Source organism: Ranitomeya variabilis, chromosome 6 (assembly GCF_051348905.1).
Source record: "Ranitomeya variabilis isolate aRanVar5 chromosome 6, aRanVar5.hap1, whole genome shotgun sequence".
Classification (NCBI taxonomy): domain Eukaryota; kingdom Metazoa; phylum Chordata; class Amphibia; order Anura; family Dendrobatidae; genus Ranitomeya; species Ranitomeya variabilis.
In genome coordinates, this window is record NC_135237.1 from 562,893,634 (window position 1) to 562,914,998 (window position 21,365).

General features: G+C 46.7%; 1 protein-coding gene across 9 annotated transcripts in view; it reads left to right on the forward strand.

Annotated features, from left to right (window-relative positions):
• ADGRB1 (adhesion G protein-coupled receptor B1) overlaps positions 1-21,365 on the forward strand; it is a 478,004-nt gene that overhangs the window by 173,322 nt on the left and 283,317 nt on the right. For all 9 annotated transcript variants that reach the window (XM_077271339.1, XM_077271330.1, XM_077271332.1 and 6 more), the window contains exons 5-10: positions 5,429-5,593; positions 6,413-6,577; positions 6,687-6,851; positions 12,136-12,234; positions 19,644-19,750; positions 20,405-20,599. In XM_077271339.1, the coding sequence (XP_077127454.1) occupies positions 5,429-5,593; positions 6,413-6,577; positions 6,687-6,851; positions 12,136-12,234; positions 19,644-19,750; positions 20,405-20,599 (896 nt within the window). The remainder of the gene's footprint in view (positions 1-5,428; positions 5,594-6,412; positions 6,578-6,686; positions 6,852-12,135; positions 12,235-19,643; positions 19,751-20,404; positions 20,600-21,365) is intronic.

A 21,365-nucleotide genomic window follows, 5' to 3' on the forward strand; every position in this document is an offset into this window, starting at 1 on the left:
ATAGCGCTCAGCCACTGACAGAAGGGGGGCATCCATTCTCTGGATTCCTGAGCAATAATGTCCGGATGGCTGAGCATCCATAGTCATCCTATGGAAAGAGGACAACTTGATTTTTTGGAATAACCTTTTAAAAGGTTATTCCCATCTTCATGAATGGACATTGTTTTTACACAACAAACACTTTTGCAATTTACAGTATTTTTTTCTGTGTTTACTGCTTGTTGCCAAGGAGACCGACCACCGTAGTTGTTTAACTTGTCTGCACGGCTGGGATTAGGAAGTAAAAGCGCGCTTCAGCAATCATGGGCAGCTTCAAAACAACTCAATAGAAAACATATTGTAAGCACTGCGCGTGTTCTGCTGTCTGGCAGCGGTGGTCGGTTTCCAAGGTGCAGATGCCGCTCGTTCCATGGGCGCTCCACACAAAAGTGCAGATGCCGCTCGTTCCATGGGCGCTCCATGTAAAAGTGCAGACGCCGCTCGTTCCATGGGCGCTCCACATAAAAGTGCAGACGCCGCTCGTTCCATGGACTCTTCACATAAAAGTACAGATGCCGCTCGTTTCATGGACGCTTCTCGCAAATGTGCAGACACCGCTCGTTCCATGAACGCTCCACATAAAAGTGCAGATGCCGCTCGTTCCATGGACGCTCCACACAAAAGTGCAGACGCCGCTCGTTCCATGGACGCTCCACACAAAAGTGCAGACGCCGCTCATTCCATGAACGCTCCACATAAAAGTGCAGACGCCGCTCGTTCCATGGACGCTCCACACAAAATTGCAGACGCCGCTCGTTCCATGGACGCTCCACACAAAAGTTCAGACGCCGCTCGTTTCATGGACGCTCCACATAAAAGTGCTAACGCCGCTCCTTCCATGGACGCTCCACACAAAAGTGCAGATGCCGCTCGTTCCATGGACGCTCCACATAAAAGTGCAAACGCCGCTCGTTCCATGGACGCTCCACACAAAAGTGCAGACGCCGCTCGTTTCATGGACGCTCCACATAAAAGTGCTAACGCCGCTCCTTCCATGGACGCTCCACACAAAAGTGCAGATGCCGCTCGTTCCATGGACGCTCCACATAAAAGTGCAAACGCCGCTCGTTCCATGGACTCTCCACACAAAAGTGCAGACGCCGCTCGTTCCATGGACGGTCCACACAAAAGTGCAGTCACCGCTCGTTCCATGAACGCTGCACATAAAAGTGAAGACGCCGCTCGTTCCATGGACGCTCCACACAAAAGTGCAGACGCTGCTCGTTCCATGGACGCTCCACACAAAAGTGCAGACACCGCTCGTTCCATGGACGCTCCACATAAAAGTGCAGACGCTGCTCGTTCCATGGACGCTCCACACAAAAGTGCAGATGCCGCTCGTTCCATGGACGCGCCACATAAAAGTGCAGACGCCGCTCGTTCCATGGACTCTCCACACAAAAGTGCAGACGCCGCTCGTTTCATGGACGCTCCACATAAAAGTGCTAACGCCGCTCGTTCCATGGACGCTCCACACAAAAGTGCAGACGCCGCTCGTTCCATGGACGCTCCACAAAAAAGTGCAGTCGCCGCTCGTTCCATGAACGCTGCACATAAAAGTGAAGACGCCGCTCGTTCCATGGACGCTCCACACAAAAGTGCAGACACTGCTCGTTCCATGGACGCTCCACACAAAAGTGCAGACACCACTCGTTCCATGGATGCTCCACATAAAAGTGCAGACGCCACTCGTTCCATGGACGCTCCACACAAAAGTGCAGTCGCCGCTCGTTCCATGAACGCTGCACATAAAAGTGCAGACGCCGCTCGTTCCATGGACGCTCCACACAAAAGTGCAGACGCCGCTCGTTCCATGGACGCTCCACACAAAAGTGCAGACGCCGCTCGTTCCATGGACGCTCCACACAAATGTGCAAACGCTGCTCATTCCATGGACGCTCCACACAAAAGTGCAGACACCGCTCGTTCCATGGACGCTCCACATAAAAGTGCAGACGCTGCTCGTTCCATGGACGCTCCACACAAAAGTGCAGACGCTGCTCGTTCCATGGACGCTCCACATAAAAGTGCAGACGCTGCTCATTCCATGAATGCTCCACAGAAAAGTGTAGACTCCGTTCATTCCATGGACGCTCCACTACTGACGCTGATGCTGACCGCCGATACCACTGTTGTAGCCACACTGCAGACTGCGACACATACAGTGCAAAGACTTTTATGTTGTTCACACTTTTTAAGACTTAAAATGTAAAAGTAGGAAAATTTAAAAAAAAAAAAAAAATTAAGAAAAATCCTGAAATTTGGCTGAGGTGACAGACGCTTGTGTCCCACGTTCTCCCACATTCGCAGGCACTATGTCATCTCTCACGCTGAGGAACAATGCACGGGTTATTTGTAGCTTCTATTAAATTGCGGATTCCTTTTGAGGTTTATAATTGCGGATTGTGGCGGTATTTTATATTACGTCGTAAGCACTAAATATGTGAATATTGAATGAGGCTCTCAATTACGTCTCCCGGCTGCACCTTTCCGGGGAACAATGTTATTACTGGTATATATTTACATAGTAATTACAAAAGGATGGTTGTCATGGTGATACGCCATCGGCCACTGCTTGGGGGGGTAACCTGCGGATACATAAGCTTAGGTGTTTGATACATTGTATGAGCATCGGAAACTTCACACTTTCTCACGCAATACTTTTTTTTAATATATATATATATCTTTATATATTTTCTATTTTTACTTAGATTTATTTTTACTTAATTTGCAAACATTTATTTCATTTTTTGTTCTATTTATTAATATATATTTTTTTACTTTTTGTTGATTTTATCAGCATAGTATATCTTTGTGTTTTCAGAGATTATTTATTATCTTTTACTAACAGTTGAATGTTTGTTTTGTTGATGCTTTATTTTACGGCTATGATTATATTTGCATTCTTTGTACTTTTTTTATCTATTTTTATGATTTTTTTTTTTTTTTTTTTTACGTTTATTTTTTTTTAAATCCAAACTAACAAAATAGTAACTAAACTTTTCTTGGTTTTGTTGCTATTGTTGTTAGTGTTATTATTATTATTTTATTATTATTACTAGTACTAGATGGTGGCCCGATTCTAACGCATTGGGTATTCTAGAATATGTATGCAGTTTATTTATGAAGTTTTCAGAATAATGCAATTTATACATAGGATTCGGCCGGCAGGGCGCGACTAATCAGCGAATAGTGGTTCAAATTCTGCTCCAATTCGCGGCCGGACTGCGCTAGTCGCTGATTGTTCACGGCCAGCCGGGCGTGACCAATCAGTGAAGCCAGGGCCGGCTCCAGGTTTTTGAGGGCCCCGGGCGAAAGAGTGTCAGTGGGCCCCCTCTTTAACACATACCACGATTCATGATGCACAGATACAGCAGAAAAATATTCCACAGCCAAGTAGCATACAGCCCTTGTAGTATATAGCGCAGCCCACGTAGTATATAACACAGCCCACGTTGTATATAGGACAGCCACGTAGTATATAGCACAGCCACGTAGTATATAGCACAGCCACATAGTATATAACACAGCCCACGTAGTATATAACACAGCCCACGTAGCATATAGCACAGCCACGTAGTATATAGCACAGGCCACATAGTACATAGCACAGCCCATGTAGTATATAACACAGCCACGTAGTATATAACACAGCCACGTAGTATATAACACAGCCCACATAGTATATAACACAGCCTACGTAGCATATAGCACAGCCCATGTAGCATATAACACAGCCATGTAGCATATAACACAGCCACGTAGTATATAGCACAGCCACGTAGTATATAGCACAGCCCACGTAGTATATAGCACAGCCACATAGTATATAACAGCCTACATAGCATATAGCACAGCCCACACAGTATATATCACAGCCCACGCAGAGTATAACACAGCCCACGTAGTATATAGCACAGCCCACATAGTATATAACACAGCCACGTAGTATATAGCACAGCCACGTAGTATATAGCACAGCCACGTAGTATATAACACAGCCCACATAATATATAACACAGCCCACGTAGTATATAGCACAGAGACGTAGTATATAACACAGCCCATGTAGTATATAGCAAAGTGGACACCATATCCCTGTTAAAAAAAAAGAATTAAAATAAAAAATAGTTATATACTCACCTTCCGGCGGCCCCCGGATCCAGGCGAGGCGTTTAGCGACGCTTCGGTCCCAAGAATGCATTGCGGTCTCGCGAGATGATGACGTAGCGGTCTCACCAGACCACTACGTCATCATCTCGCGAGACCGCAATGCATGGCCCGGAGCATCACGAGGAGCGGGAAAGGCACCGGAAGGTGAGTAATGATTTTTTTTTTTTTTATTATTATTTTTAACAGTAGATCTTTTTACTATTGATGCTTCATAGGCAGCATCAATAGTAAAAAGTTGGTCACACAGGGTTAATAGCAGCGTTAACGGAGTGCGTTACACCGCGGCATTACGGGGTCCGTTAACACTGCCATTAACCCTGTGTGAGCGCCGACTGGAGGGGAGTATGGAGCAGGCACTGACAGAGAGTAGGAAGGGGCAAATTCGCGGCCGGACTGTGCCTCTCAATGTCACAATCAGCGATGCGAGATTTCCTTGACAGACAGTCAAACAGACGGGAGTGCCCCTTAGACGATTATATATATAAATTATTGTTAATATATATTTTTTTTTAGTATTATCACTAATATTGCTATTATTATATTATTGTTAGTTATTATTGATAAAAATAATAATAATTGTTATTTTATTTATGATTATTATTATTGTATTATTATTATTTATACTATTATTACATTTATTATTGTTAATATTATATTTTTATTCTTGTTATTATTATTTCTTTATCCTGTAGGCATTATAAAAGTTATGAATTTCTGTAATATCGTAAACTTAACCTTCATAACCTTATTTTCCTTTCTTGTCTCCTGTATATTATGCTGCCGTGCTTCATTATTGCCCATATCATGCTCCTTTAGAAGCTGCTTTCAATTGCTGCTCTATGAGAATCAGTAGACTGTGTTTAGTCTGTGTACAAGACTTTCCCTGTCTGAGCATGCAGGTGGGGAGCATAGATGCTCAGACTGGGTAAGTCGCATGTGCAAACTGAGTACAATGAACAGATTCTTGCTGAGCAACAGTTAAAAGCAGTTTGTAAAGAAGCTTGAACTTTACATTATAGAAAGACAGCAGCAAAGTGTTCAGGAGAAAAGGAAGCAAAATGAGGCAATGTAATACACTACAAAAAATCATGACTTTGCAAAACCTGGAGGATAATTAAATAACTAATTAAAAAAAAGTTTAAGAGTATGTTCACACACCGCGTTTTTGACATGATTTTCTCTTGACCTCTACGGTGTATGTTCTCTGTTTCCACAGTGCACGGGACCTGGGACGAGTGGTCGCCTTGGAGTCTGTGCTCATCAACGTGTGGAAGAGGTTACCGGGAGAGAACCCGAACTTGCAATCCGCCCCAGTTTGGGGGTGAAGAATGCAAAGGACCAGAGAAACAGACCAAGTTCTGCAACATCGCCTTATGTCCTGGTGAGGAAATCCATCTCTCCTGCTGTGCAGATGTAGCAGAGCTGGAAGTGTTGCGTTTTTCAGTTTGACATTATTGGGTTTAACACTGCATTTATTGTGCTGTATGTAGCAGAGCTGAGTGGTGAGGTAGCAGAGCTGGATTTGCTTTAGGTAGCAGAGCTACATTTGTTGAATGTAGCATAGGTTACCTAGTCGGGTGAAGCAGTGCGGAGTGTGACGTGCAGCACAAGCCCTGATCAGACCTCAGATACACAGAGGCGGATTTCTCAGTAACTTTCTTAAATAGTGCAAAGTTAATGAATCTTTTTTTCCCTTTTAATTATTGATCAGCTTTTACAAAGTTTTGTGTCTTTCTAATTTGATTATTTACCTTATTTTGCTTCATTCTTTCTCCGTGAGAGCTGAAAGTGCTGTTTTAGCTGCTTAATTTATGCTCCTTTAAAAGCTGCTTTGAACTGCTGCTGTAGTAAGAATCTGTGCTCATGAATTACAAACACTGATGCAGTCTGAGCATTCGGGAGGGGAGCGGAGACGCTCACACAGGGGAGTGCATGTAAATAGCGTATGGATTGACTCTTTCTAGAGCAGCAGTTCAAAGCATCTTCTAAAGGTGCATAAATTAGACAGATAAAACAGCACTTTAAGCTCGGTGTCAGGGAGAGAGACGCAGAATGAGAGAATGCGCTGTATTACAAACACTCATGACTTTCAGAGGTTGATTAACAAATTAAAATAAAAGTTCAGTCCCTTTGATAACTCTCCAAGGTCACTTTGAGTTATAGCTAGTACTTGTGGTGACTGCTCAGTGTCTTTCCGTAGTGGACGGTAACTGGAACGAGTGGTCCGGCTGGAGCGCCTGCTCCGCTACCTGCTCCAATGGGACTCAGAAGAGGATCCGGGAGTGCAACGGACCGTCGTACGGCGGCTCGGAGTGTCACGGCCAGTGGTCGGACGTACGAGACTGCTTCATCACAGAGTGTCCAGGTAAGGGTTAAACGTTAACTCTATATAGATAGACGGAATTTTTCAAGTGCAGCTTTGGGGGTGACTGGAGTATTCTGTTGCGTCAGTTAATGATGGCTTCTCCTTCCAGTGGATGGAAAGTGGCAGCTGTGGGGCCAGTGGGGGAGCTGCAGCAGCACGTGTGACGGCGGGGTGCAGCGGAGGGAGCGCAGCTGCTACGGACCCTTATATGGAGGGGAAACGTGCAGCGGCCAATCAGAGGAGAGCAAGCCATGCAACGAGAAGAAGTGTCCAGGTAGGGACCCCACTAAGGGGATGATGGGGGGAGTAGTACATAGTGCTGCTGGGAATGGTATCACGTGATCGGATTAGATACAGCTCAGCAGAGGGTACCACACAGGAGAGGATTAGATACACGGCTCAGCAGTCAGTATCACACAGGACAGGATTAGATACAAGGCTCAGCAGTCAGTATCACACAGGAGAGGATTAGATACACAGCTCAGCAGTCAGTAGAACACAGGAGAGGATTAGATACACGGCTCAGCAGACAGTATCACACAGGATAGGATTAGATACACAGCTCAGCAGTCAGTATCACACAGGAGAGGATTAGATACACAGCTCAGCAGTCAGTAGAACACAGGAGAGGATTAGATACACGGCTCAGCAGACAGTATCACACAGGATAGGATTAGATACACGGCTCAGCAGTCAGTATCACACAGGAGAGGATTAGATACACGGCTCAGCAGACAGTATCACACAGGATAGGATTAGATACACAGCTCAGCAGACAGTATCTTACAGGATAGGATTAGATACACGGCTCAGCAGACAATATCACACAGGATAGGATTAGATACACGGCTCAGCAGACAGTATCACACAGGATAGGATTAGATACACAGCTCAGCAGTCAGTATCACACAGGAGAGGATTAGATACACGGCTCAGCAGACAGTATCACACAGGATAGGATTAGATACACAGCTCAGCAGTCAGTATCACACATGAGAGGATTAGATACACGGCTCAGCAGTCAGTATCACACAGGAGAGGATTAGATACACAGCTCAGCAGACAGTATCACACAGGAGAGGATTAGATACAGCTCAGCAGACAGTATCACACAGGATAGGATTAGATACACGGCTCAGTAGACAGTATCACACAGGAGAGGATTAGGTACACGGCTCAGCAGACAGTATCACACAGGAGAGGATTAGATACACAGCTCAGCAGTCAGTATCACACAGGATAGGATTAGATACACGCTCAGCAGACAGTATCACACAGGATAGGATTAGATACACGCTCAGCAGTCAGTATCACACAGGATAGGATTAGATACACGGCTCAGCAGTCAATATCACACAGGAGAGGATTAGATACACGGCTCAGCAGTCAGTATCACACAGGATAGGATTAGATACATGGCTCAGCAGTCAGTATCACACAGGATAGGATTAGATACACGGCTCAACAGTCACTATCGCACAGGATAGGATTAGATACACGGCTCAGCAGTCAGTATCACACAGGAGAGGATTAGATACACGGCTCAGCAGTCAGTATCACACAGGATAGGATTAGATACATGGCACAGCAGTCAGTATCACACAGGATAGGATTAGATACACGGCTCAGCAGTCAGTATCACACAGGATAGGATTAGATACACGGCTCAGCAGTCAATATCACACAGGAGAGGATTAGATACACGACTCAGCAGTCAGTATCACACAGGATAGGATTAGATACACAGCTCAGCAGTCAGTATCACACAGGATAGGATTAGATACACGGCTCAGCAGTCAGTATCACACAGGATAGGATTAGATACACGACTCAGCAGTCAGTATCACACAGGATAGGATTAGATACATGGCTCAGCAGTCAATATCACACAGCAGAGGATTAGATACACGGCTCAGCAGTCAGTATTACACAGGATAGGATTAGATACACAGCTCAGCAGACAGTATCACACTGGATAGGATTAGATACACGGCTCAGCAGTCAGTATCACACAGGATAGGATTAGATACATGGCTCAGCAGTCAGTATCACACAGGATAGGATTAGATACACGGCTCAGCAGTCAGTATCACACAGGATAGGATTAGATACACGGCTCAGCAGTCAATATCACACAGGAGAGGATTAGATACACGACTCAGCAGTCAGTATCACACAGGATAGGATTAGATACACGGCTCAGCAGTCAATATCACACAGGAGAGGATTAGATACACGGCTCAGCAGTCAGTATTACACAGGATAGGATTAGATACACAGCTCAGCAGACAGTATCACACAGGATAGGATTAGATACACGGCTCAGCAGTCAGTATTACACAGGATAGGATTAGATACACAGCTCAGCAGTCAGTATCACACTGGATAGGATTAGATACACGGCTCAGCAGACAGTATCACACAGGATAGGATTAGATACACGGCTCAGCAGACAGTATCACACAGGATAGGATTAGATACACAGCTCAGCAGATGATAGCATTAGATACAACAGTTTATCACATTGCAGTGCTGACACTTTTGATGCACGGCTGCAGATGGACTACAGGTCTCATCATGCCTTGTATGTGACAGTTGCTGGAGGGGACACATCTGGGGGCCGCTCTTCGAGTGCTAATGTCCCTGTGTCCTCTCCTCAGTCTCAGCACTGAGTATCTCCCGTACACTCGGGGTGGCCCCGGGGCACCGGCTCTGCCCGATTATTGCCTGAGGGCGCCTGGTATATATAACATAATGTATGCATGCAGGGGGAGTGATGTCCCGTGCCGGGAGATGATGGGTGTACTCCTCCCCCGCACTCACCTGGCGCACTTCACCTGCCTTCACTATCGCTGACAAGTGACGGAGCCGCCATCACTGCTGTCAGCTGGCTCCGGGGGCGGCATGGAAGGTCTGCAGCAAGTACCGGCATTATACCGCCATGGTAGAGAGGTGTGAGACCACCGCAGTCCGAGAAAGCAACATAGAATAGTATTACCGTATAAAAGTTCTGTACTATATGATTGTATTATTTCAGCACTGTATGACGGGATTATTTTCAGTATATGGCTGTAATATTTCCGTATTGTATAATGAGCCCTGTATGGTGGTATTATTGTAGCGCACTGTATGGCAGGAATGTTCGGTTACTCTATGCGAGTCTGTTTGCCATTATATAGCAGCATTACTTCTTCACTGGTGTTTTTATAACTATATAGAATAAGTATTTTAGCACTGTATGGCGGCTTTTAGCATTGGTTTTGGGCACTGTGTGAGCGGTGTAGTATTTGAGAGGAAATGTTATTTCATTCCCTTGCTGTGACCTGTACAATATATAAACTCCTAACGTGTAAGACCCCCATCAGTGTTATCGGTGTGGCGGTATTATTTCAGCATTTTTGGCAGTATTATAACTTTACTTTATCTCAGTTTGAAGTGCTCAATGAGGATAATACGCTCACAGCAGCGCAGAGTATTTCAGGGCAGGAGTGGTATTTAATGTTGTTTGATAGGATTTCTGTAGTTTGTTCCCCCGTCCTAAAATGATGGGAAATATTCTGCAGTTTTTCAATGGTTTTAGTGTAGAGTAACACTGCTGCAGTAATCTGTGGAGTAACACGGTGGTGGTCAGTGAAATAACGTGGACGTTGTCAGTGAAGTAACGCGGTGGTCTGTGGAGTAACACGGCGAAGGTATGTGGAGTAACTCGGCTGATATCTGTGGGGTAACGTGGTGGCATTTTTTGGAGTAACACTGCGGTGGTCTGTGGAGTAACTCGGCGGTGGTCTGTACAGTAACTCGGCGGAGGTCTGTGGAGTAACGTGGTGGCGGTCTGTGGAGTAAGTCGGCGGAGGTCTATGGAGTAACGCGGTGTGTGGAGTAACTCGGCGGAGGTCTGTGGAGTATCACGGTGGTGGTCTGTGGAGTAACTCGGCAGAGGTCTGTGGAGTAACGCGGTGGTGGTCTGTGGAGTAACTCGGCGGAGGTCTGTGGAGTAACGCGGTGGCGGTCTGTGGAGTAACTCGGTGGAGGTCTGTGGAGTAACACGGTGGTGGTCTGTGGAGGAACTCGGCGGAAGTCTGTGGAGTAATACAGTGGTGGTCTGTGGAGTAACTCGGTGGAGGTCTGTGGAGTAACACGGTGGCAGTCTGTGGAGTAACTTGGCGGAGTTCTGTGGAGTAACGCGGTGGCGGTCTGTGGAGTAACTCGGCGGAAGTCTGTGGAGTAACGCGGTGGTGGTCTGTGGAGTAACATGGCGGAGGTCTGTGGAGTAACGCAGTGGCGGTCTGTGGAGTAGTACGGCGGAGGTCTGTGGAGTAATATGGTGGAAGTCTGTGGAGTAACGTGGTGGCGGTCTGTGGAATAACGCAGCGGAGGTCTGAGGAGTAACGCGGTGGCGGTCTGTGGAGTAATGTGGTGGAGGTCTGAGGAGTAATATGGCGGAGGTCTGTGGAGGAATATGGCGGTGGTCTGTGGAGTAATTTGGTGGAGGTCTGTGGAGTAATGTGGTGGTGGTCTGTGGAGTAACTCGGCGGAGGTCTGTGGAGTAACGCGGTGGCGGTCTGTGGAGTAATGCGGCGGAGGTCTGAGGAGTAATATGGCGGAGGTCTGTGGAGGAATATGGCGGTGGTCTGTGGAGTAATTCGGTGGAGGTCTGTGGAGTAACTCGGTGGCGGTCTATGGAGTAACTCGGCGGAGGTCTGTGGAGTAACTCGGTGGCGGTCTGTGGAGTAACTCGGTGGCAGTCTGTGGAGTAACTCGGCGGAGGTCTGTGGAGTAGCTTGGCAGAGGTCTGTGGAGTAATTCGGTGGAGGTCTGTGGAGTAACTTGGCGGAGGTCTGTGGAGTAACTTGGCGGAGGTCTGTGGAGTAACGCGGTGGTGGTCTGTGTAGTAACTTGGCGGAGGTCTGTGGAGTAACCCGGTGGTGGTCTGTGGAGTAATTCGGTTGAGGTCTGTGGAGTAACTCGGCGGAGGTCTGTGGAGTAACGCGGTGGCGGTCTGTGGAGTAGCGCGGTGGAGGTCTGAGGAGTAATATGGCGGTGGTGTGTGGAGTAATTCGGTGGAGGTCTGTGGAGTAACTCGGCTGAGGTCTGTGGAGTAACTCGGCGGAGGTCTGTGGAGTAACGCGGTGGTGGTCTGTGGAGTAACTCGGCTGAGGTCTGTGGAGTAACGCGGTGGTGGTCTGTGGAGTAATTCGGTGGAGGTCTGTGGAGTAACGCGGTGGTGGTCTGTGGAGTAATTCGGTGGAGGTCTGTGGAGTAACTCGGCGGAGGTCTGTGAATCCGCTGGATCCCTACATTGGATGTAGTGGTCGCCAGTAATTAACAAGTAAATAGTAGCTGGTAACGACTCCCCACGCCAGACATGTTTCATCCGATGACACGAGCTGGCACCGGTACTTCTCCCTCTTCCCTGGCTCTTCTCTGGCTCCTCGCTCTGGCAGTTAATCTTCACTCCTACATCGCTGTGAGCAGAGAACGAGGCGTCAGGGGGGGAAAAGAAAACTATATTGGCAAATAGGATTGACCTTTAACGAGAGATCTCTCTGTCTTCTCAGAGCCCCACGAGATTTGTCCTGAGGAGAGTTACGCTCTGGTTTGGCAAGAAACCCCAGCGGGAGACACGGCCGAGGTGCGATGCCCCCGAAATGCCACAGGTAAGGGCTGGTGCTGACGTCGCTCCCATCCCGCAAAGAACATCCCAAGGAAATCCTCCAATTCCTCAAGTTTGGTTGTGCCGGATCCTGTGGAGGCTCCTGCCGTGATATGACCACTAGTGACTCCAGCTCAGCTGCACTGTCTGCAAGAGGCTGCGGTCGTCCCAGAATGTTCTACTGCCTGGTGATTGGTTCACACTGATGTTCTGCCCCTCCCAGAATGCTCTACTGCCTGATGATTGGTTCACACTGATGTTCTGCCCCTCCCAGAATGCTCTACTGCCTGATGATTGGTTCACACTGATGTTCTGCCCCTCTCAGAATGCTCTACTGCCCGATGATTGGTTCACACTGATGTTCTGCCCCTCCCAGAATGCTCTACTGCCTGATGATTGGTTCACACTGATGTTCTGCCCCTCCCAGAATGCTCTACTGCCTGATGATTGGTTCACACTGATGTTCTGCCCCTCTCAGAATGCTCTACTGCCCGATGATTGGTTCACACTGATGTTCTGCCCCTCCCAGAATGTTCTACTGCCTGATGATTGGTTCACACTGATGTTCTGCCCCTCCCAGAATGCTCTACTGCCTGATGATTGGTTCACACTGATGTTCTGCCCCTCCCAGAATGCTCTACTGCCTGATGATTGGTTCACACTGATGTTCTGCCCCTCCCAGAATGTTCTACTGCCTGATGATTGGTTCACACTGATGTTCTGCCCCTCCCAGAATGCTCTACTGCCTGATGATTGGTTCACACTGATGTTCTGCCCCTCTCAGAATGCTCTACTGCCCGATGATTGGTTCACACTGATGTTCTGCCCCTCCCAGAATGTTCTACTGCCTGATGATTGGTTCACACTGATGTTCTGCCCCTCCCAGAATGCTCTACTGCCTGATGATTGGTTCACACTGATGTTCTGCCCCTCCCAGAATGCTCTACTGCCTGATGATTGGTTCACACTGATGTTCTTCCCCTCCCAGAGTCCTCTACTGCCTGATGATTGGTTCACACTGATGTTCTGCCCCTCCCAGAATGCTCTACTGCCTGATGATTAGTTCACACTGATGTGCTGCCCCTCCCACCAGAATGCTGTACTGCCTGATGATTAGTTCACACTGATGTGCTGCCCCTCCCACCAGAATGCTGTACTGCCTGATGATTGGTTCACACTGATGTTCTGCCCCTCCCACCAGAATGCTGTACTGCCTGAAGATTGGTTCACACTGATGTTCTGCCCCTCTCAGAATGCTCTACTGCCCGATGATTGTTCACACTGATGTTCTGCCCCTCCCAGAATGCTCTACTGCCTGATGATTGGTTCACACTGATGTTCTGCCCCTCCCAGAATGCTCTACTGCCTAATGATTGGTTCACACTGATGTTCTTCCCCTCCCAGAGTCCTCTACTGCCTGATGATTGGTTCACACTGATGTTCTGCCCCTCCCACCAGAATGCTGTACTGCCTGATGATTGGTTCACACTGATGTTCTGCCCCTCCCCTGTCCATCCAATGCTGCTTACAGCAGAGCTGTGATCAGTGACTCCAGCTCAGCTGCAGTGTTTGTTGGAGTCTGTGGAAGTCTGAAATCCACCTCCTGTCTCATGATTGACCCAACTGCTACTTTCTTTCCTTCATGCTTTCACCTGCAGCGCTGCTCTGTTAGGATATCGTTTCTCCATCTTAGCAGCAAGGCTACATGAGTGTTCTATCTGCTGCCCTTTTCCGTGCTTTATACTTCAGCTCTGCTTTCTTTTGTGTATATTTACCAGCTCAGATTATTGGAGCGGATTTTGTTTAATGCAAACACAGAAAGATAGAAAGTTCCTGCTAAGCACTCAGAGGTTCTGCACATGCAGCGTTTCTTCCAAAGTGTCCCTATGATAACACTTCCTGGCACTCCCGATGGTAGTTCAGTTTTATCACCGGGCACACAGAGGTAACCCTCTAGCGTACGTGTGTGTGGGGACTGATGGAGGTAGCAGAACAGGCGCATGAGCCCCTAATATATGAAGGAGACTAGGTCTACACCTGATCACGGGGGTGTGCGCATCTTCTCCAGCTTCTTAATTCTCCTCAGTCACAAGAAATTTCAGAAGCAATTTGTATCCAGTGTGGACAATCCTCCATGATAGCAGCAGCATAAATCAACACTGCAAGCAGATCTGGGAAACGTTTGTATCTCATCAGAGGAATGTGCTTCTTCTCCCTTATAAGCAACTTTTCCCCCATCTTTCCACTTTCTCCTGTTTTATGTGACTCAAGTGCTGTATTCACAGCTACACTGCTCAGTACTGCTGTATAATGTCACCCATGCTGCTTTTTACAAATGCTGTGTAATGTCCTTCAGGCTACTTATTCCTAGTATGTGGATATATATGTAATATACTAGATGGTGGCCCGATTCTAATGCATCAGGTATTCTAGAATATGTATGTATGTATGTCGCGCTGTGAGTGGGAGTTAAATTCCGCACCAATATCGCTGATTGGTCGCGGCCAGCCGGGCGCGTCCAATCAACGAAGCGTGGTTGTAATCCCCCATCAATTTGTGGCCGGACAGCGTTTCGCTGATTGGTCGCGGCCGGCCTCGTAGTATCTAGCACAGCCACGTAGTATATAGCACAGCGATGTACTGTAGTATATGACACAGCCCACGCATTATATTGAACAGCCATGTAGTATATAGCACAGGCACGTAGTATATAGCACAGCGATGTAGTATATAGCAACAACGTAGTATATAGCACAGCCCACGCAGTATATAACACAGGCCACATAGTATATAGCACAGCCCACGCAGTATATAACACAGCCCACATAGTATATAACACAGCCCACGTAGTTTACAGCAGTATGGGCACCATATCCCTGTGAAAAAAAGAATTAAAATAAAAAATAGTTATATACTCACCTTCCGTCGTCCACCGAAGCTGTCCCGCTCCTCGCGATGCTGCCGGCAGCTGCCGTTCCCAGCGATGCATTGCGAAATTACCCAGATGATGCATCGCTGGGAACGGAGGCTGCCGAGAGCATCGGGAGGAGCGGGAAAGCTGTGGAGGCGTCGGAAGGTGAGAATAGCACGATTTTCTATTTTTTTTATTATTTTACTAGCTGTACTACCCGGCTTCGCCCGGGTTAATGACTGCTGTTAGCAAAATAGAATGTGTTAACAAAAATTTATTCTGCACACAAAAACCACAAAACAAATAGATAGAAATGTAATTATTAAAAGGCAAAAACTAAGCAAATAGAAGCATTTCACAACATATATTAGCTTTGTTATACTGAGAATGTCTTTGTTGCCTATATTAACCAATCAGAGCTCAGGTTAATTAACTGTAGCAAAATAGAAGCTGAGCTGTGATTGGTTGCTATTGGCAGCCTGATAAATCCCCAGCCAACAGGAAGCCCTCCCCCCTGGCAGTATATATTAGCTCACACATACACATAATAGACAGGTCATGTGACTGACAGCTGCCGTATTTCCTATATGGTACATTTGTTGCTCTTGTAGTTTGCTTATTAATCAGATTTTTATTTTTGAAGGACAATACCAGACTTGTGTGTGTTTTAGGGCGAGTTTTATGTGTCAAGTTGTGTGTGTTGAGTTGCGTGTGGCGACATGCATGTAGCGACTTTTGTGAGATGAGTTTTGTGTGGCGACATGCGTGTAGCAACATTTTGTGTGTTGAGTTGCATGTGACAGGTTAGTGTAGCAAGTTGTGTGCAGCAAGATTTGTGCATGGCGAGTTTTGCGCGTGGCGAGTTTTATGTGTGGTGCATTTTGAGTATGTGCAAGTTTTGTGTGAGGCAACTTTTGCATGTGGTGCAACTTTTGTACATGTGGCAATTTTTCTGTGTGTGCAAGTTTTGCATGAGGTGAGTTTTCCATGAGGTGAGTTTTGCACGTGTGGCGAGTTTTGCGTGAGCCTAGTTTTGCATATGGCGAGTTTTGCATGTAGCGAGTTTTGAGTGGTGACTTTTGTGTTTCGACTTTTATGTGGCGAGGTTGGTGTGTGTGTGTGGTGAAATGTGTGCTGAGGGTGGTATATGTGTTCAAGCACGTGGTAGTGTGTGGCGCATTTTGTGTTTGTGTTCATATCCCCGTGTGTGGTGAGTATCCCATGTCGGGGCCCCACCTTAGCAACTGTACGGTATATACTCTTTGTCGCCATCGCTCTCATTCTTTAAGTCCTCATTGTTCACATCTGGCAGCTGTCAATTTTCCTCCAACACTTTTCCCTTCACTTTTTCCCCATTATGTAGATAGGAGCAAAATTGTTTGGTGAATTGGAACGCGCGGGGTTAAAATTTCACCTCACAACATAGCCTATGATGCTCTCGGGGTCCAGACGTGTGACTGTGCAAAATTTTGTGGCTGTAGCTGCGACGGTACAGATGCCAATCCCGGACATACACACATACATACATACACACATTCAGCTTTATATATTAGATATACCTGTATGTAATCTCCTGTATATAGTATATACCTGTGTGTCATCTCACCTATATATAGTATATATCTGTGTGTCATCTCCTGTATATAGTATATACCTGTATGTCATCTCCTCCTATACATAGCATATACCTGTGTCATCTCCTCCTGTATATACTATATACCTGTAGGTAATCTGCTCCTGTATATAGTATATACCTGTGTGTCATCTCCTCCTGTATATAGTATATACCTGTATGTCATCTCCTCCTGTATGTAGTATGTACCTGTATGTCATCTCCTCCTCTATATAGTATATACCTGTGTGTCATCTCTCCTGTATATAGTATATATCTGTGTGTCATCTCCTCCTGTATATAGTATATACCTGTGTGTCATCTCCCCTGTAAATAGTATATACCTGTGTGTCATCTCCTGTATATAGTATATAGCTGTATGCCATCTCCTCCTGTATTAGCCCTCGTTCACACGTTATTTGGTCAGTATTTTTACCTCAGTATTTGTAAGCTAAAATGGCAGCCTGATAAATCCCCAGCCAACAGTAAGCCCACCCCCTGGCAGTATATATTAGCTCACACATACACATAATAGACTGGTCATGTGACTGACAGCTGCCGGATTCCTATATGGTACATTTGTTGCTCTTGTAGTTTGTCTGCTTATTAATCAGATTTTTATTTTTGAAGGATACCAGACTTGTGTGTGTTTTAGGGCGAGTTTCGTGTGTCAAGTTGTGTGTGTTGAGTTGCGTGTGGCGACATGCATGTAGGGACTTTTGTGAGATGAGTTTTGTGTGGCGACATGCGTGTAGCAACTTTTTGTGTGTCGAGTTGCATGTGACAGGTTAGTGTAGCAAGTTGTGTGCAGCAAGTTTTGCGCATGGCGAGTTTTGCGCGTGGCGAGTTTTATGTGTGGTGCCTTTTGAGTATGTGCAAGTTTTGTGTGAGGCAACTTTTGCATGTGTTGCAACTTTTGTGCATGTGGCAATTTTTCTGCGTGTGGCAATTTTTCTGCGTGTGCAAGTTTTGCGTGTGGCGAGTTTTGCATGTGGAGAGTTTTGCGCGTGGCGAGTTTTGAGCGGCGACTTTTGTGTTTCTACTTTTATGTGGCGAGGTTGGTGTATGTGTGGTGAAATGTGCACTGAGGGTGGTATATGTGTTCGAGCACGTGGTAGTGTGTGGCGCATTTTGTGTGTGTGTTCATATCCCCGTGGTGGTGTGATTATCCCATGTTGGGGCCCCACCTTAGCAACTGTACAGTATATACTCTTTGGTGCCATCGCTGTCATTCTTTAAGTCCCCCTTGTTCACATCTGGCAGCTGTTAATTTGCCTCCAACACTTTTCCTTTCATTTTTTCCCCATTATGTAGATAGGGGCAAAATTGTTTGGTGACTTGGAAAGCGCGGGGTTAAAATTTCACCTCACAATATAGCTTTGACGCTCTCAGGGTCCAGACGTGTGACTGTGCAAAATTTTGTGCCTGTAGCTGCGACGCCTCCAACACTTTTCCTTTCACTTTTTCCCCATTATGTAGATAGGGGCAAAATTGTTTGGTGAATTGGAAAGCGCGGGGTTAAAATTTCACCTCACAACATAGCCTATGACGCTCTCGGGGTCCAGACGTGTGACTGTGCAAAATTTTGTGGCTGTAGCTGCTACGGTTCAGATGCCAATCCCGGACATACATACATACATACATACACACACACACACATTCAGCTTTATATATTAGATATCTTTTTACTGTTGATGCTGCTTAGGCAGCATCAATAGTAAAAAGTTGGTCCGGGATGGGGCGACACACTGGAACTGGCTGGAGGGGAGTAGGGAGGGGGCACTGACTGGACGAAAGTAGGGAGGGGCCAATTTGCGGGCGGACGGACTGTGCCTGTCGCGGGATTTCCATTACAGACAGACAGACAGACAAACACAGACGGAAGTACCCCTTAGACAATTATATAGATAGATGGAATGCAGCAGCATGGTAGACCTTACACACCAGTACTGAGCAGTGAAGCTGTGAATCCATATACATATTTATGTATGTTTATATCTGGATTCACAGCTTCACTGCTCAGTACTGGTGTGTAAGGTCCTCCATGCTGCTGCCTTCTAATAAATCCCCCAGTACTGGATTCATAGCTACACTGTCAGTACTGCTGTAAATTTGTCCTCAAAGCTGCTTCTCTCTAGTAGATGTTTGTTAGGTAGTAGTGATGAGCGAGCGTGCTTGGATATTGTGTTATCCGAGTATCTTGGGTGTGCTTGAATAATATGTTTGAGTCCCCACAGCCACAACACTGCTTGCCTGTTTGTTAGACAATCCTTGCATTGTTGTGGCTGTGTAACAGACGTGGGACATGCAGCCGCGGGGACTCAAACGTATTATTCAAGCACACCCAAGATACTCGGATAACACCTGAGCATGCTCGGATAACATGATATCAGAGCACAATCGCTCATGACTATTCACTACCCATAGCTATATCCACAGCTACACTGCTCAGTCCTGTGTGTAAGGACTTCAGTGCTGCTGCTTTTTAATAAATGTTTTATTTCAGGCCCAGTACTGGATTTACAGCTACACTGTTCAGTACTGCTGTATAGTGTTCTCCATGCTGCTTCTTTCTAGTAAATGTTTTATATCTGCCCAGAACTGGATTCACATCTACACTGCTCAGTACAACTATATAATCTCCTCTTTCATGCTGCTGCTTCTGACCATGTGTGCTGTGTATGAGAGACATCATAACAGCAAGTCTCCACCCACCAGAGCCTGCAGAGGGGAAAACTGGTAAAAAAAAAAGGAAACCAGGCATATAATGGTCAGTTATTGTATTGGATTTACAGATTCACATTTCAGGGAAACCCCTTTGATTTTATGGGAGATCCCTCTCTATGGGTTGGTTGGGGAATATCCCTTTAATGCCGCTGCTCGTTTGCAGGACTCATTCTCCGAAAGTGCGTTTTGGACGAGGTGGGTGAAGCGTACTGGGAGCCTCCGACGTACATCAAATGTGTCTCCCTTGACTACCGGAATATTCAGCAGATGGTAAGATAACAAATAGCGGTTGGCGTCTCCTCCGGTCTGATTATTTATGGTTTTATTCCATTTTTTTCCTTTTTCTGTGAAACGCGTCGTGCTGCTGGCACTGTAATGATGCGGGCTGGTGGCGTCTCCAGAAACGAGACCTCCGGGGGGAGGGAATAGGTTAAGTGCTCCTGTGATTTGTATGATTATGTGCTCAGCAGACCGCCAGCGCTCCCTCACCTTTCTATGGCGACTTTTGGCGCGTTTCACTTTTTTTTCTTTTTTTTTCCGCTAAATGAGCCCTAAGCCGGTAAATCTGTTATTGGGAGAAATGCAGGAATGAGCAGCAGAGGCCGAGCACAGTCCGATCCCGCACACCCCGATCCTCGGACTGATGAGCATGGGAGTGTGCCGGCGCGTTTTGTGCCGATCATTAGAGGGCTGCGTGCTGCCGAGGACGGCCGTGTTTGGACACCTTCTGCTCTAGGATCACTGCATTAGGCAGATTTGTCTGGACGACCACCGCTGGGGGAGCTGCAGCGGCGGCCATATTGGATATTTTTCATTTAAAGGGGAATTACCTCTAAAGTTGATTTAAAGGGCAACACCCCTCGCTCACGTGTTTTTGGTTTTAATGTCTGTGATTGAGGTGATGCCTTATGTGTCTGTTTGCAGATCAGGGAGCACCTCTCGAAGGCTCAGAGGGGGCAGAATGGGGAAGGAGTTTCGGGGGTGCTGCAGAGTCTGGTCGATGCAACCCAAGATGGAGCCAGTTATAGTGGAGATATCCTATCCATCGTGGACAGTCTGAGGAACATGACCGAGATCTTCAGGCGGCCGTACCACAGCCCCTCATCCAACGACGTCCAGGTGAGAGGGTACAGAGAGGTGTATCACATCTGGGCAGCTCAGCAGCGTTAGGCTTAGATACAGCAGACAGTGATCATAGGCTTAGGTACAGCAGACAGTATCACAGGATAGGATTAGATACACGGCTCAGCAGACAGTATCACAGGATAGGATTAGATACACGGCTCAGCAGTCAGTATCACACAGGATAGGATTAGATACACAGCTCAGCAGTCAGTATTACACAGGATAGGATTAGATACACAGCTCAGCAGTCAGTATCACACAGGAGAGGATTAGATACACAGCTTAGCCGTCAGTATCACACAGGATAGGATTAGATACACGGCTCAGCAGTCAGTATCACACAGGAGAGGATTAGATACACAGCTCAGCAGTCAGTATCACACAGGATAGGATTAGATACACGGCTCAGCAGTCAGCATCACACAGGATAGGATTAGATACACGGCTCAGCAGTCAGTATCACACAGGATAGGATTAGATACACAGCTCAGCAGTCAGTATCACACAGGATAGGATTAGATACACGGCTCAGCAGTCAGTATCACACAGGAGAGGATTAGATACACAGCTCAGCAGTCAGTATCACACAGGATAGGATTAGATACACGGCTCAGCAGTCAGCATCACACAGGATAGGATTAGATACACGGCTCAGCAGTCAGTATCACACAGGATAGGATTAGATACACAGCTCAGCCGTCAGTATCACACAGGAGAGGATTAGATACACAGCTCAGCCGTCAGTATCACACAGGATAGG